This window comes from Macaca thibetana, chromosome 2 (assembly GCF_024542745.1).
Source record: "Macaca thibetana thibetana isolate TM-01 chromosome 2, ASM2454274v1, whole genome shotgun sequence".
Lineage (NCBI taxonomy): Eukaryota > Metazoa > Chordata > Mammalia > Primates > Cercopithecidae > Macaca > Macaca thibetana.
The window spans coordinates 76,547,117-76,565,775 of NC_065579.1; the positions used below are offsets into that span (position 1 = coordinate 76,547,117).

Here is an 18,659-nt window from a genome sequence, read left to right on the forward strand (position 1 = left end):
GCCCCTCATTAGATTTAGGACATGTTATCAGCTAGCATGCCAGTGTCAAGGAGAAACATTTACAAAAATTAGATGTACGGTGTTTTGATAGGGGAGCTTAAATAATAACGTGCTTAGGTCAGTCTAGCTTATTTAATGGCAAAGCATATATAACTTATAAATAGAACTTTAAGTATGTTCGTGTTCTATAGACCCCAAATAATTTTCTGCTTGCACATTAGAGAAACACCAGCTGAAAGAAACTCAGAGTTACAAGTGTGGGTTTCAGCAGCCTCCAGACTCTTTAGGATGCCACAGAGCTTTTATTCTTGATGACTTAAAATGAATCACCAAAAGGTATTGCAGAAATAAATAGCTACATTACCTGCAATTATTTCCTAAGGACAACTGGGTATTACCAATGAGCTTTAGCCTCTGTGTTCAGTAGTAAATGTCAACACAGCTTGGGACCCTTTTTTGTCATTGTACATTTCATCTCTATATATCATTTAGTTGTATGAAGGTAGGTATTTCTATTCCTAACTGTATGTTGTTTTTTGTTGTATTTCTTGACCATTGGTTTTAAAGTGGGGTATGCCTTGCCAGTACACACAACTAATTTATGGCAGGGTTGAGACAAAGACCTGGTAACTTGGTTCTCAAACTTGTACTGCTTTTTCTACTCAGAATTTGTTTTGTCTTTTGGGCTATTATTTGAGATGATTTTGAGTGGAAAGGTCAGGGTTACCTTTGAAGAAGTGTATATTGGAGAACAAGTTAAAAAGATTTGAGGACGTTTCATCTGGAGACAAGATTTAGGTTCAAGGACTAACTTTCTGTCATCAGGTAGCAAAGTGTTCTCAGATTCTCTCTATGCAGACTTTATTTGGCTTACTGATAAACCTGAAAAACTCATTTATTTATCGAATGAGCCTTCACTGTGCATTGGCCAAGTGCTGTAGGTAAACTATTCTGTTAATTTGCTAAAACTATGCTGGAAAGCAAGCATTGTTCCTCCATTTTATAGTTGAGGAAAACTCAGTCTGTATAGAGCTTCTACAACATGGGGTAGTTCACACATCTACTTCATGACAGAGATGGGATTCAAATCAGTTACATCTTAGGGCCTCTTCCTCTGAGCCATTATGCTGTGCTGACTTGTAAATGATGTTTACAGTCCTGTCCAGCACTAAGATAGGATTCCAAATATATGAAAGGTTCTTGCACAAAGCTTCAGAGGGCAGAAGCAGAATCTTTCGCAGGAAGAAGAAAGTTCTAATGGAGGCTTCTAAGAAGGGAATTGTTCATCTTAGAAGCTAGTAGATCATGACCTTGGTGGTGTGCAGATCAAGAGAAATGAGTGTATCTGGAATCTAGTAAGAGGGATGACTGTGCTGTGGAAATATTACTCACAGTTTGTCCTGGTCCTCTCCTGCCTCCCTGTAATTTCTTTTCTCACATAAGTTTCAGCTTTGCTTGGCAATCAGACACCTTTTATTTTTCTTTATTATTTCTTTTTTTTTTTTTTTTTTTTTTTTGAGACAGAGTCTTGCTCTGTCACCAGGTTGGCGTGCAATGGCGCGATCTCGGCTCACTGCAATCTCTGCCTCCTAGGTTCAAGCGATTTTCTAATTTTTGTATTTTTAGTAGAGATGGGGTTTCACCATGTTGGCCAGGATGGTCTCGATCTCTTGACCTCGTGATCCGCCCGCCTAGGCCTCCCAAAGTGCTGGGATTACAGGCGTGAGTCACCGCACCCAACCCTTTCTTTATTATTTCTTTGTCTGCAATTAATGTCTTCCAGGTTGTGGCCTCTCCCAGAGGACTTTATATTTTAAAAAGAACAGATCGCAGGAGGATAATTTTATGGGGCAGGTGGCCTCCTATACATGACTTCCCATGCTTTCATCCTAACATCAAAATGTCTCAGAGGGGAAACAATTGTGCCTGTGAGAAATGCAATGGACTTGTCAAAATACATGTATAATATATAGATCCACATACATTATATACATATATATTTCTATGTGCTTTGTGATAAGAAAAAATCACAACTTCACATAATATTAAAAGAAATGAGATAAAGTGCTAACTTCAAGAGACCTGCCACTGTACTTTACAAGTTATCTGTCCAGTCTCTGGTTACATCTCTGATTTGCATCTTATATGAATATTACAGCAGGCCAACCTCCACCTGATGAAGAATAAATAATAAATGAAGTGAAGGCTTGCCATGCTAAAGATGGTATTTTCCATCCCTCTAGTTTGGGCTTGAAAGAATCCTTCTGAGGTTTTCTGGAAGTTATTGTTCCTCATAGGTTGTTGGTTCCTGGTGTAGGCTGCACTATATATATAATAGCACCTATGCTTTCTTGAATAAAAATAGGTGAGCTTAGCAGTTACTTTATAATCCTGAGAAAAACGAAATCATGCCACATGTTAAAGGCTGACATTTGAAATGCCAAGGTCTCATTATCTGGAAAAGAGAAAATTACCATGAAAAAGAGAATGATTCAGTCCAGGTACAGATAGAGTAGGCAGTCTTCAAAAATTAGCAAGGAAAATACAATCATATGAATTCAAGAAAAGAGGAGCATTTATCTTAATTGGTGTGCAATACCACCAAAACAATGACTGAATATAAATAAAAACATTAAAAGCTTTGAGCTTTGCAGATTATCTTATACCTGGGTGAACACAGCCTAAAAAATTTCATGATTTCATGGAATCGTTATTACACATCTCCAGCTGCTAAAAAAAAGTGACCTCAATTTCCCTGCAAGCTTGTAAATCAATAACCCATAAAAATCTATGGAAAATAGAATAGATAACCATAAAACCCTCTAAATTTGGTTTTGCTCATAACAAGTTTTGATTTTCAGATGCAAACAAGCACAAAGAAGGAATCAACATGTTTGTAAATTTAGACTGGAAGGCAAAGTCTCTATGAAAATAAAGTAACCTCATGGAAACCATGCAGAATAGCCACAGGCCTCCTGGGAATCAAATATCTAGACCTAAATTTGTTAAAGGAAAGAAAGGCCTGAATTGCTTTACATCTCTAAGCTCATATCTTTCTCATATGAGAGAAAATGAAAAGAAATTTGGAAGTAACTTTTTTTTCCTCCTATAAAAACTACCAGAAACCCAAACGCTATTTAGGAGGCAAAAAGGGTAACGAAAAAGCTGCATTTAAATTATGTGGGGCTTCTGCTGTCACCTACTAATAATACTGAAACACCGAACCAGGAATATTTTGAAAAAATAGACGTTTCTGAAGAAGATACAAAATAAACATTACTCAGGGGTCACTGAGGATTAATTGTTTTGCTTTTTATGATGTCTGAATTTTTTGGTTTATTTATTTGTTATTTTTATAGTGATGGAGTCTCATTATGTTGCCCAGGCTGGAGTGCAGTGGCTATTCACGGGTGTGGTTACAGCCTACTATAGCTCAGAGATCCCCAACCAGGCCACATAGCAGAAGGTGAGCGGCGGGCCGGTGAGAAGCTTTGTCTGTATTTACAGCTGCTCCCCATTGCTGGCATTACCGCCTGAGCTCCACCTCCTGTCAGATCAACAGTGGCATTAGATTCTCATAGGAGCATGAACCCTATTGTGAACTGCTCAGGTGAGGGATCTAGTTTATGAGCTTCTTATGAGAATCTAATGCCTGATGATCTGTCACTGTTTCCCATCATCCCCAGATGGGACTGTGTAGTTGCAGGGAAACAAGCTCAGGGCTCCCACTAATCCTACATTATGGTGAGTTGTATAATTATTTCATTATGTGTCACAGTATGATAGTAATGAAAATAAAGTGTGCAATAAGTGTAATGTGCTTGAATCATCTTGAAACCATCCCCCCACCCTGATTTATGGAAAAATTGTCTTTCACAAAACTGGTCCCTGGTACCAAAAAGGTTGGGGACCACTGCAATAGCTTCTAACTACTCCTGGACTCCAGTGATTCTCCTGCCTCAGCCACCTGAGAAGGGGGGATTGTATCAGCTCTGATGCCTGAATTTTCTAACAAGCCTTAATTATCAATGTACAGAGAAGGCTGATGTGCAAGTGAAGCATGCTGCCCCTTGCAGGGCATATTCTGAGGCACTAGCAAGGATTACTGCCCTCAAATTCTTGTGTGATCTGGATGCCTGACACTGTGTTGGCAGCAGGTGATAAAGCCATTTATTTCTCAGTGAGAGTTGGGGCTTCGAAGGCAAAAAACCTCCAGAGAGATGGCATTGTGGCTGAAATTCACACTGAGGCAAAGCCATTGAATACTCAACCCATTTTTGAAAAAAAACTGCCTGTTGGCATGTACATGTTGGGTTGAAGTGGGGATAGCATGAGGAGAAGAGAGGGATGGGGTGGTAAAAAGCAACCTCACCTACTTGACAGTCCAGTTAAATCAATGTCTCTCTCTCTCTCTCTCTCTCTATATATATATATATGTGTGTGTGTGTGTGTGTGTATAAAGGTAGGAAAATATATACACATTAATTTATATATGTGTATGGTTCAGGTTCTTCCCTCTCTCCCTCCTCCTTTCTTCCCTTCCTTTCTAATGCCTGCAGCACTCACAGAACATCAATAGAAGAGCTACACAAAACTATACAACCAGCAAATAATGTCACGGTCACTATCTCCTTCATGGGAACACTCAACCTTGGATCAAATACATGCCTCAATTACATCTTTCATTTAAAAGGGAACCTCTCCTACTGGCATACTACCTCAAATAGCATCAAAGCAAAATGAAACACAGGCAGCGTTTAACAACACTGGTAACCATGGAAACATATCATTAAAGAATATATAAACAGGAATGAATAATTAGATGAGAAATTTATTTCTACATTTATCTTTTTGCAGGACCCAGGAAAGGAAGCTCTCTTTTACCTCTCACCTCAATTTGGATACTTCCTTTTTAGTCTGTCTTCTAATTGAAAAATATGATAATTCATAAACTGTGAATTTTAATATTGTCTAGCTTAATAGACAAAATTTCTTTGTAGGCAAGAGACTAAAGAATATTGCATGCCCATTGTTGTCTAGATATGACAGTTAAGCAGCCAAGAGGTTTGCTTCAGGGATGTGAAGTACACAGGAAAATCTGACTTACATCATGGGGAGAAGGGGACAGCAGCTGTTAACTGTTAACAATGGGAAACATAAGCTGCCTAATCTACTGGGAGGTAATCTACATAGTGGGAAGATGGAGGGGAGAATCTGGGTCTTATAAATTATTTAAATTGCATTATCAGGTAGGCAGGATCACCTGTGCAGGTCATCCAATGTCATACCTTTGCACATTGGGCAGTCCCAGATAAACTCTATGGTGGGCTAGGTTGGTCACTAACTTAAAAATTGGAAATCGCTTTTGAGACATATACCTGGGGTTGTGCATCAGAATCACCTGGTTGAAGGGGGGCAATAGAAAAATACAGTTTTTAGTATCCCACTCAACTCTAGGAATCTAATATTTTAAATGTTTTTCTAAGTGACTGATGCAGTTGGTTACTAGACTGGTGTTTAAGAACCACTAACCTAGGCCAGCTTCCTCATTGGAAGGCCAACAGAAGCAGAAACGAAGGCTTAGAGCAATTTTGGTAGATTGAGTTGTGGGTCTCAATGTTTCCCCTCCCTGTTGCAACATCAACTCCACCCCTTTGTCTTGGCTTTGTAGTGGGCAGAAGGATCTACCCTTTGCTTTTGGGCTTGATCGTGTGGCTTGCTTTGACTACTAGAATGTTAGCAACGATGGTATGAGCGGAGGCTTAAAATGTGCTTGTATGGTTTGGCTTTCTCTCTTGGAATCCTGCATTTTGCCATAAAAAGAACCTGCATCAGGTAATCACTGGACAAAAGAGAGTGAAAGATATGTGAAATACACTTGGACCTCTCTGCAGCTTGGAGGTAAGCCAAGCCCAGTTGAGATTAGCCTCAACTAATCAAATTTGAGCCAACATGTTTATTTGATAAGCCACTGAGTTTTAGAGTGGCTTGTTACGCAGTATTATTGCAGCAGTAGCTGGCTAATAAAAAATTGCAGTGATTTATTAAAAATTGAGTCAGCTTTGGAACTAGAAGTTAAATTTCCTGAATCTCAGGCCCAACCTTTTCTACTGCTCCATGATACCTATTTTCGTTTGCTTCCTTTCCTTGACAGAATTAAGCACAGATGTCCTTTGCCTTCAAAAGGTACTTCTGGTTGGCCTACATTTCCTATATTCCTATATTTCTGTCAAATTTTCTCATTAGACTTTACCTTTCCCTATATCTTATTATTATAGAATTCTTCTTTTACCTTTCAAAGAAGACTAAGAAAGCTCAAATAAACTAATTTTTACAATTCTATTCAGAGGTAACAATGTACTTAGTTAAACACTTCTAGATAAAATTTCTTCTGCATATGACCTGAGGCTGACTGGAGACTCAATGCCAACTGATAAGAATTTAAGTATGATACATAGGAATTGATGGGGAAAATATTTTTGGGTGAGTGTCTTTAGTGCTTCTCAAATTATATCTAATCTAAATACTATAGGACCTGGGCTGCTTTCAGACATTCCTCATGCAAATAATTTAGAAACTCTCTGCCTGACAGGGCCAAATAAATAAATGCACTATAAATATAGGCCACTAAGAGAACTGTTCAGATGGTATTGCTATTTTGTTCCTTTCTGTGGAAAAATTTTTCACATGTAGCAAATCTTCAGAGAAAGCACATTTCTCCAGAAAATATAGGTGTTTTGTTAAAGATAAAAAATATTTTCAGTTCCTTGACCTTACTTTGCCTGTAATTTCATGTTGAAGATTTTGTATTTATTTGGGGTTATCGTACATGTTTACCATGTAAATGAGTAATATTGGGATGATTTTGCAATATCAAGAGGAGAAACAAAGAATAGAAGAGGAAAAAGTCATCATTATTAGTATATGTAATCAAAACATGTTTAGTATTAATTTATTGTACATCATTCTCTGGTCTGTTTAGAGAAATCTATTTACTTGCTGCTCCCTCGATTGTCATGTTTGAAAGAAGCAGTTAGTAGGCTAAGAACTTGGAACTTCCAGGAAGACACCTCTGAGCACAAAAATTAATGAGCCTAAAAGATCTCTTGGAAATCTGCAACTTTCTTCAAAAATTCTATTGATCCTCAACTCAACCGAAGCACAAAAGTTGTTTACAATTGTGAACTTAGAACACGTGTGCACATACCTAGCAAAATGTTCATTGGATTCATAATCACTGGTTTTAAAAATCGTGAAACAACTATGCCAAAATATTTTCATGTCAAATGTTATTGGTTTGAGCTTCATGTCAAACCAATATTTAATTTGATTGATTGATTTAACAAATCTTTATTGAGCTGCTTTTTGCAATGCATTTTGATGGCGGTGCATTTTGAAAGCAGATTAACAAGAGGTGGTATATAATTTAAGTACCTTATAGTCTGTAGCTTTTCCTAGTAAATAGTTTGTGCTAGAATATATGCTCCTTGAAGACAGGTGATGCCTACTTTGTTCACTCCTGTATCTCCAACATATACCCCAGTTTCTTACGTACAGTCACTAAATATTTGTTGAATGAGTATGAATGACAAATACAGTTTGAGAGTAAATAACAAAGGTATCCACCACCTTAAGAAGAGTCTGGACACTATTGCAAAGGTTTCAAGCTTGAATGACCATGATGCAGTTTATGGAGGCACTATATGACAATAACATTGTGGGTGCTATATTTTGCTTTGAGTGTTAGAAGCAGTAAATGCCTCCTGGTAGGCCTAATAGCAAAAAGAAAAGGGGTTGTTGCAATAGTGACAATGATGTAAAGAGAAGGAGTTGTAAAAGAGTCTTAGCCTGTGGTCTGTGAACCTTGAGGTCCATAGAAAGGCATTAGGGGCCCACAAACTATGGGCCACCTTTGAGCATGTGGCTGTGGAAAATCTTTTGTCTCTCAGTTCAGCCAGCTCCTGGTTTTGTCCTTTGAGAGTAGGACTAATCACGCCAAAGAGATATTTCTTTCTGGTAAGCTGCCTTTGGAAACCATATAGGCCATTGATAGCTATGAGATGGGAAACATTTCAATGCCAAGTGCAACTTGAATTGGATGGGAAGTCTTGGTGTTCTCTGCACAGATGGAAGACCTGTGAAGCTGGCACTGCCTCAGCCTCTGCTGCTTCACTGAAGAAAGATGCTCCACATGTCATGCTTTCTACACGGGCCTGTGTTGGTGTCAACAGCTCTTCCAGCAATCCCAAAAGAGGTCTTTCTACTGCTGTGAAAGTCTTCAGCTTCTTCGGAGCCAAGAGCTTGAATTAGTGCCTTTTCAGTAGATCTTTGTCAAGATACAAGAGCACACCATGAGGTTCTTTCCTTTTAGAGAAGTTTGTTGACAATCCAGAGAAGAGATTTAGATCTGATTTAGTTTGGTTGTTTTTTTTTTTTTTTTTTTACAATTTTTTAAGAAAAAAGAAAACTCCTTCTTAGAATAATTTGATGGTGAGAAATTCCGGGACTAGTTTTGTAATGGCTGATATCTTAGGCACATAAATTAAACAAATCTTTTGATTGAAAATGCTGAAGTTACTATTAGAGATCCTGCCGAAAAACTATAAGCTTTTTTTTTTTTGTGGCCAAGCAGCTACTCTAAATGAGGTGACTGAAGTCAAATAACAATATAGATTTTCCAACACTGAAGGTGAGACTGATGAAGACTTGAGAGTTTCTGGGGACAAAAATTTACAGACACTTGGCAAGTGGCTTATCTCTTATGAAGGTCACTTTTTGTTCAGACAGCCTTAAAATGGAAACAAATTGCTGACATAGGTAGCCTTGATGATATAAGCCTAACAAAGATGACCTCATTTACTCGAGGACAAAGGAAATGACGTATTATAAATTTTAGTTGAAAATTTTGGTAATTCTTGATTCATGCTGACCCATCTGAGATACTGTGTAGTATTGCAGCTCTAACTCCATTTGCTAGTAGAGACTTTGTGAATCAGGATTTTACCTGTTATTGACATTCAAATGAAATGTTGAAATTGATGCAATATGAAATATTTCAATTCCTTGATCTAGAAAAGCTACAAAAGCCTTCTCACAAGAGTGAGAAAACCATACTTTTCTGTAAATGCTGTTCTGGTATTCTGACTATGTATAGGAGATCAATTTCCAATCCAATGAGATAAAAAGTAAGCACATATTTCGTGTGTATGTGTTTATGAGTATTGTTCTAGGTGGATGCTTGTAAATGAATTAGATTCTCAGAGGGGTCTATAACTCAAAAAAATTAAAGGAAAAAGGAACCATAAAGGTAGGGGATGAGCTGATCAGGCAGCATGCCGCTGTTTAGTGGGGTTCCTCTGCACTCGTTTTGTGGGAGTTCTGTGATACGATTAGCTGTTACCTTTTCTCACTTCGCTGAGCAGTGCAGACCAGGGTTGGCTCTGTTATTCACATTACATGAGTTAAAGACACACACATGAAAACTTTTGTGCCTCAGAATGTGGTTGAAAGTGAATGCAGCAGGACAGAACAAGGGAGTGGAAGATGGAGTAAGCTTGCTTGCTTGTTTTCCTCATGTTATTAAAACTAGTCCTGGATGTAAGGAGCAGGGAGAGGTGGACTAGGGTTTAATATAAAGTTCTTCTTGTAATAAAATTAGTGTAGGACCAATATATAAACACTATAGGGCAGCTGTTTCAAAAATAGCTTAGTCTCAGCCCGACTTGGTACTTTCTATTTTGCTAATTAGTTCAGGAGTGTGGTGAGGTCTCCAGGTGTTCTCAAGGAGACTGGCTGATTACAGATGCCTGGATATCGGGTTGCAGAGGCATTGCGTGCAAGTACAGTCATGACAAGTTATTTTCAACCCTCTGTAGCTCTGAAGAGGTGACACTATTATAGAATAACTTGTGCAAACACTTATTCAAAGTGATATATCCCAGTGTGAGCTGTCATATAGTACAGTGCTTAATGCCTTTCTTTTCCTTGCTGCGTTGATGATATGAAAAATGTTCCTAATGCAATTGAAAGGTTCTTGAGTCCACCAAAGCAAAGGTCCATTCTTTTGCATCTGAGAATTTGTAAGTCAACCATGTATAAGAGTAAATATAGACATGTTCTCAAATTTTTACATTCTGAAGTTTTCCATTTCCTGTTAAGAAGAATAACCAACTAAAATAGTATGGATTTTATGTGGTCGAAAAGGAAGATATACAGTATAGTAACTTCTGGCAAAGATGGTGAAAATAGTGTCTATCTATTTAACCTGAATGGATGCCTACAAAACTGCATGCAAATACAGTCTCTAGTCTGTGATGTTTGGGGACATTCTTGAAGTCATCAGTGAAATTGCTAGGGTGGATTGGGTAGTGGGGCATATATATCTTTAAAGATGGCATAGACTTGGCACTCTCTGGCAAGGATTAAATACCCCCTTCTGATTTGGGACAGAACAAGGTTTAGGGATTCGAATGTATACATTTGAATCAAGATCAAGGAGAGCGGTTAGCAGCAGGAAGTATATAATGGGTGAGTGAATGGTTTGTTGTGCTGATGTTGGGGCTTGATAGAGAGTGTTAATTTATAGAATTTATCTGCAGGAAGTGATTTCTAATTATGTTGCTTCTTTTTTCCTCAAAATTTGTGACATCATCTTTGGACTAAGATTTTGGATAAGATTTTAGTGCTAAAATGGGCTTTAAGAATAAATCTTCTCAAACACTTTGTTCCAGCCATTCTCACTTTCCAGTTAAAGCTCCTCTAGAGACTAACTTGCCCTAAGTTCAAGATCTAGTTAGTATTAGAACTTGTACCAAATCAGACCTGACTTCTAGACAAGAGCTCTTTTCTCTTACACCAGGTTACGTCCAATCAAGAGAAAGGGAATACAAAGAGAACTATTTTTTATCTTTTATTAATACATAATAGTAAAATATTCATTTTATTTCATTTTCTATCACAAACATGCATGCATTGGTAAGTGGAGATTATTTTCTTAGTCTGAGGTAAATAAAATAGAGATATTAATGTTCTCTGAAAGCTAAAGGAAACAGAAAAAGTTTTTTCACATCAGATGGATAATGTGATGACATAACAAGATTTGAAGGAGGTGTGTCTCATACGTGAGCGTAAAAACTGAATTATCACGCTTGCGAACCACAACATGGTCAGACAAAATTTTTATTTACGAAATCGCCAAGGTCTTACTTTGTCTTAGGTTATGCTGACACTGGATCTATTATTTTCTTAGTTCAATGTAGAAAACACGATAGGTACTCATATATATTTGTTTAATGAATAATTAAATTAAGTCAAGCATTCGCTGGGGACCTAGTATATGCCAGGCCTGCTGAATATTTTCCAGTCCTCAAGATTCACAGCTCCTTTCCCACCTCTCTTAAATCCTTTATAAAAGCCTCTGAAATCCTTATAAAAAAGTCCTCTTTGTATATCTATAGCCCATATTATTTGCTTATTTCTTCCATCTGGCATTTTTTAACAGCTATTTAGTTACATGTTCATCAGCAATTACTGCTGTTTGTATGTTCCAGATTCTCTTAGGAAAGTCTTAAAATTATCAGAGAAGTAATAGGTTGTTTTGGGATTAAACGTTTGTCTACTTGGAGATCAACATTTGTTTTTTTTATTTTAAAACAATCACAGAACTGAAGTATAATGGGACTAATCTAAATTTTTTTTTAATAGAAGGTAAATTGATCTCCAGATAGAACCATGTGAGTTACTGGAAATTGTGTATGATAAACCTGACACTTTAATGTCTAATGAAGATAACATATAATATAGAGAGACAAAAAACTAGGGACCAAGACACAGTAGTGAAAATGTAGGGGGAAGAAAAAAGACAGGAAAAAACCAGGAAGCTTCAAAAGGCTGTTGATGATTATTTCTTACTTTACAGTTAGTGGCTTAGAACATCTTATTCTGGTTGGTTCAAAATGTTCACATTCAATTAAATTAAAACATCTTGAAATACAAGGAAAAAGCTCCACACAGTCTGGAGAAGAGAAGACATGGAGGAGAAAGTTGGCTTTTGTAGTTGATATTCAAATATTTATAATAACTTCATTGGAAATGTGTTTCATGTGGTTCATGTGGACTCACTAGAAACAACGGGATGGAAGTTTAAGGGAGCAGAAATTCACTTTAAATGAAGAAAACAGTTTAATAGTTAGCAAACCAGATGTTATTTTTGTGGGGGTTAAGTGAGCTCTTCATTTTGGGTATACTTCAGCAGAAACTTATTGACAGCTTGTTGGTGGAGGGTAAAGCAAGAAAAGATTCATGTCTTATAAATGAGATTGAACTAATAAATCCAAAATTATTCTTATATGTCTAAGAAATTATTACTTTCATCTTGGCATCTGATTGACCTTTGGTATGACTTCTTGCTGCCATTTTGAATAATAAATTAGAAACAAGATTTGCAATTTGCTATTGGTTGTTTCAAATAGTAAATAGTAAACAAATACATCTGATCTTTGCATTTTTCCTTTATTATGTAATTAATATTACTTCTAGCATCTGTTTTTACAGGCCATAGATCAATAAGAATCTATGAAAATACAATGTTCATATTTTAAAAAATCCTATTATTATAATAGCAAGCCTGGAAAAGTAGTTCCTGGGATCTCTAAAATTTATATTGAGTTGTAAAACTGAAGTATGGGCCATGGGTTAACAACCTTGAATTTTGCCCCTAGAATTACTCTTAGAAAATCTACTTCATTATAAATACATTATTATTCAGTAGCTTCCTTCTGATTGATATGCCCAGAGCTACCTTTCCCTGCAGTCTTTTAAGTACCAATCTTTCATTTTAGCTCTAAAAATGAGATGGGTTTCTCCTCCCTAGTTGGGACATCAATTTTTACCTGCCAATACAGTTTGATGAGCTTGCTTATGCTCTGTTCCCTTCCTCCACCAAGCCAGAACATGTAGTCAGCAATCATGGCACTCCTAAGAACAAGGACAGATTAAAAAAAAAAAAAAAAAACACAAATGTATAGGACAGAAGGAAAACCATAACAGGCACTATATACAAATATGGAGGAAGATAATTTTTAATGTATAAATTTGTCTAGACTAATATTAAGCAAAACACAAAGCACATTTTAGAATGTTGAAAGTAGGGTTTTTTTTGGGGGGTAGATAAACCAAAACTATAAAAGAGAAGCAATAAGCTATTTGTCTTCTAGGTGGTTTTAAATTTGTACAGTATAAGAATATTTAAAGATTATGAGATAATGTTTTGTTTTGGTTGGCCTATATTAAGTTTCAAAGCACTTACAGAGTGACACAGATTTTAGGAACTTTTAGGTCTTCAAACCTAGCATAGCATATATAGCTAACTATTAGATTGGTATTTAAGCATATCTCAGACTTTATCTGAGTTAAATATTATTCACTTCTTATTAGTCTCCTGAAAATGGAAAATAAAAAAAATCTCCAATTCAAGGAAGAATCCTCTCCCCACAAATTTGTGTGTAATTGAATTGATTTTAATGCCTAGTGTGTACACTTGCTGCATTAGTCTTATTAAGTTGAGGGGATATTAAAAACTATTGTGCAATGGATATTAATTCATTACTTAGTACCCTTTGGATAAACAGTTTACTTTTATGACTATTTCTCTGCTAGGTCTCTCTATTTCTTTCTCCAGAGATTCCAGATCCAATTAAATGTGACTACAAGTAATTCCAAATTGTCACGTTAGCCAATTAAACATATAAGAATCCTGTGTACCTAATCACTAGTACCAAAAGTTTATTTATTTAAGTAGAGCTGTGACTGTGTACCCCTGAATGTTTTTGTTATCTTTGCCTGCAGATATGTGTAGTTTCTTGACATCACTGTAAATTGAATTAGAAATTTTCCTTTTCTAAATATAAGTTGTCTAAGGCATAGCAGCTATAAACTTACTCTTTTTAAATAATTTAAATGTTTAGATTCTTCTTCAGGACAGAGAAAAATCAGGACTCTAAAAATCAACGGTGGAAACAAATACCACCAACTGGAGGATTATTTAGCTCTCTCTCTCTCTCTGTTTCTCTCTCTCTCTCGCTCTCTCTCTCTCTCTCTATATATAACACACGTAGTATTGGAAAGAAGCTGCCCACTGACATTTCAAAATAAATGACAATAATTTAAGAATAGCTAATATTTTAAGAATCCTTTTATATTTTCCAAAGCTCTTAATGATAAGGTAAAGAGAGGTAGGAGGTTTTGATGTTGTGTGAATATGAATGGGACAGAAACAAGGTATAAAAATCATGGACTGTAGAGGAACAAAAGTGTATTTCAAATGTTTACATTGTGATAGAAGCACATGGAAACATTTTCCTTTCTTAACAACCTAAAAAGAAAGTTTACTTGACATGGAGGTGCCTGTTATTTAATAGAATTTCATTTAATAAATTATGGATTTAAGAAATCAGTGGAAAATATAGAAATTTTACTTTCAAGGACAACACGCCCTATATTTATAGAAGTAGGGTACACTTAGGTGACAATTTGGTCTGCAATATGATTCCTTCTACCATTAGCATTTGGATTTACAAATATGGTTCAACAAATATTGCTTAAGAAGTATCCGCCATTAGTTAAATCAAGGGTGGGCAAACTTTTCCTGTAAAGGGTCGATAGTAACTATTTTAAGTTTTGTGGGCCATGTAGTTTCACAACTACTCAACTTTGCTTTGCAGAAGCAGCTATAGACAATACATAAACCAATTAGTGTGACTGTGTTCCAATAAGATTTTATTTACAAAAACCAAATTGGGGTAGTTTAACTCTAACATAAGAAAATTAGTAGGTTGATCAAGCCATGGTGGGCATTTATATAACTGTCAATCAATATCCGATGCCAGCATGCACACATTCCAGCCACAGGTCCCCTTAGATATTTCAATCTGCTATTTTCTCTTCAAGGGACAATATAACATGCACTAATGTTACCGAGCAGAGTCCAGTAACTAAACTTCACAATTTGAAACACACAAAAAATGTAAAAGATAATTCTGGATCATAGACACAGTGGCTGGAGTCAAGTAAAAGATAAATTGATAAGAATTTTTATAATGTTAGTTATTGTCATTTTTGGGTTAGGACAATTGTGAAAGAGAAGGAGGTAGATCACCCCAGTGGGTTTCCAAGGCTTTCTTGATTTTTTAATGCTTTTGGTGATTTGGTTTTGTGTTCACTGTTGTAAAATTAGAATTTTTAGCATTTTTATTAATGTTTTGCAAAAGTTGCTTTTTCTATAATTATATGTTGTCACATTGTTTGCTACATTCTTAAGTGTGCTTTTTCACCTGGGGGCTCAAGTCTTTTTTTAAAGGAACACAACTCCAAATTTATATTGAAACCATGAAGAATTAAGATGCATTGAAATTCCTTACCTGCCATACCTCAGTGAAGCATATGTTTTATAAGAGCAAAAGGATACTAAAGTTAAATAACAAAAAATGATTTCCTAAAGCTCCATATTAGCTGAGATATATTTCATAAGTATAATGTATTTCTTTCAATACCTGGCATGTATTCATAGAGCTGTGTTCATGTTTGGAACACAATTTAGATTGTAGTTGCTCCAAGCCCCTTTTTCTTCCCTGTGGAAATGGCAGCTGTGCTTTTACCACCCACCTTCCTTTGTCTGGTTCTCTGTTGTAGCTCTGCCCTACTGCTCAGCCCTCATGAATCGGTGAAAATTGGTGAAATGATATTAAAAGTGCATGGAAATAACATTGTGTCATGCAACATTTGTGAGGCAAGAGTCATGGGGTTTTCATCATGCTGAATTTATAAAAGGCAAGATAATTAATTGATCAACCCACTGAGCATCCATAAGGAGTCAAGTACCATGTGAGATCCTGGTTCCAGCAGACTCATCCCATGAATCAAATATAAACAGTAACCCATCATTCTTTCTATTCTCCTTCAGGTATCCCTCTACCATTAGAACAATATCTAGGTGCTAGCTTCCAACTATTTTCATTCCATTGTCATGATTCTATTCATCTTATTTTCATTAATGTACTGAATGCTGTACCTGCACTGGAGCTATAAGATCATGTAAGGCAAATCTTTTTAACTGACAGTCGGTGGCTTAACATCTGCTAATTTTGAGGCTTTACGAAGTGATAAGCACCATGTTAAGCACTTTATGGAGCAGAGTGTAAACCTAACCCATCTACTTCTGCACTAGATCTCATCCAATTGCGTCTACTCATGGAAACTGCTCCACCAAGTCTCTCACTCTTCTAGTTTCTTCTCTCTCTTTTCATTTCTCATTTTCTCCTGGAGCTTTTCTGCCAGCATGCACAAATGCTGTTGTTTCTTCCTTTTAAAACAAAACAAAACACCCCAAAAGCTTCTCTTGCTCCGTGTCCTCCATTCCAATTATCACCTGAATTCTTCCCTTCACTATTAAAAAGCAAACTGGAAAACCTCGCACTCTTGAAAAAGCTGTGTGCTTTCTCTACTTGTAATTTTTCTCTTCCCGTTGTCTCTGCGACTCACTCCAGCAGAGCTCATTCCCACCACGTCACTGAAACTGCTCTTGTCCGTACCACTAATAGTCTCTGTACTGCCCAATGTAATGGTTTAATTTTCAATCTTCATTTTCTATGCATTCTCAGGTGCAAGTCATACAATAGCTCATGCCCTCATCCAGTGTACACTCTCCCACTTGGCTTCCACTGTGCCATTATTTTGGATTTTCCTCCTATCTTTCTGGTTGCTCTTTTCAGCCTTCCTTGCAGTTATCTTCTCATCTTCCTAGATTCCTAACTTTGGAGTGTCTCAGGATGCAATGCCTGGACCTTTTCTCTGTCTTTCTTGGTGAATTCATCAGTTTCATGGTTTTAAATAGCATCTATACATTGACAAGTCTTATATGTATATCCTGAGGCTAAACCTCTTCATGGATCTGCAGAATCTTGTAGAAACGGTCTTTTAGACATCTCTACTTAGACACCTAAAAGGTATGAAATTTAACTTAATCACACTGGAGACACAGATCTTCCTTACTTCATCTCCCCAACCTCTAGTAGTCTCCATCTATCTAATTTCTCAGACAAAAAACCTTGGCATCACCATCGACTCCTCTCTGTCATATTTCCTATCCATTGCAAGATAAAATCCTGGTCAGGCTCTCTTTAACCTACATGAGAATCTTGCCACTTCTCACCATCTCCAGCATTATCATCTGGTCCATAATCTCTCACCTGGATTACTGCTACGGCTCCATGCTTCTCCATCAGTTTATTCTCAACACAATAGTCAGACTGATCCCATTAAAATTAGGGTACTAGAGCAGGTCACTCCTGTGCTTAAAACTGCAAAGCTTCCTGTCTCTCTCGGAGTAAAAAACTAACCTCTTTATAATGGCATTTGAGTCCTGTATCATCTGGACACACGTTGCTTCTCTGACCTCATTTTCAACTACCTTCTTCTTAGCTCACTCTGCTCCAGACAGGGTCCATCCCGCTGTCCCTCACAAAGAATGGCCATACTGTTGCTTCTGGGATTTTGCACATGACAGTCCTTCTCCTGAAATGCTCTTTCCCTATACATTCTTGTGACTCTCTTGCTCACCTCCTTCGGTCTTTGTAGGTGTCATTTTCTCAGTGAGAACTACCCTGACCAGATTCCAACACTATTCATACCCTCACTTGTTGTGCTTTTTCCATGCTACTTATCACCATTCAACATAAAGTTTATTTCGTTTGTATTAGTTTTGGTGGTGTTTATTGCTGTCTTCCCTTACTGCAGGGTCAGCAGATTATGGTCTGTGGGTCCCATCTGGTCTGCTACCTGTGTTTATAAATTACGTGTTAATGGAACACAGCAATGCTCATTCATTTGTGCACTGCTTACACATTGTCTATGACTGCTTTTGTGCAACAATGGCAGAGTTGAGCAGTTGCAAAAGAAATCCTATCTCTCACAAAGCCAAAAATATTTGCTATCTGACTCTTCACTGGAATGTAAGGTCCCCAAGGGCAGAGATTTTTGTCTGTTTTATTCACTGCTGTATCCCCTGTGCCTAGAAAAGTGCCTGTCATGGTAGTCACACAATAAATATTTGTTGAATTAACAACTATGCATTATCTTATTTATTTATACAAATTCAAAAAATTGAATTCTATCTTACAAAGAGCCTGAGACGAACAGAATTACATGGCTTACTAGCATTCTAGCAGAAGCAGTCTGGCCTTAGAGCTATCTCACAGTCCATATTGAAGAGAATGCTTTTGTAGTGAAAGTGGCATGGTAGTGGAGCGACAGAATGGGCTTTGTCAGTCTAATTTGTCCAATGCAAAATTTAGCTCATATGAGAGTTTAATGAATGCTAATTGATGCTGATGTATTTATGGCATAAATTGAAGAGGAAAGGTATTGGGAAACACATTGGACCAATATGTCGTATCTAAAATTATTTTTTACATGATGCCTTCAGTCATATGTCAGCAGTTATTGCTTTCCCACAAGGAAATGTTCACATTTTATTTACTTAATACATCTGTTAAGTATAAAAGGGCCAGAATCTGGTTTTTAAATATATACACATATAAAATAAAAGGTTTTTATTTTATGAACTCAGCTTATTGTGAATCAAATTTTGTTTCTATAGAATGGCA

The 18,659-nt window shown here is 36.8% G+C and overlaps 1 protein-coding gene and 1 non-coding gene across 3 annotated transcripts in view; both read right to left on the bottom strand.

Annotated features, from left to right (window-relative positions):
* The window catches only part of SPATA16 (spermatogenesis associated 16), a 261,852-nt gene that overhangs the window by 82,365 nt on the left and 160,828 nt on the right, over positions 1-18,659 (bottom strand). For both annotated transcript variants that reach the window (XM_050778289.1, XM_050778290.1), the window contains exon 5: positions 12,891-12,975. In XM_050778289.1, coding sequence (XP_050634246.1) covers positions 12,891-12,975 — 85 coding nt within the window. The remainder of the gene's footprint in view (positions 1-12,890; positions 12,976-18,659) is intronic.
* On the bottom strand, positions 11,066-11,166 carry LOC126949561 (small nucleolar RNA U13). The gene has a single exon (XR_007723838.1). It is a non-coding gene; the product is annotated as a small nucleolar RNA U13 (small nucleolar RNA).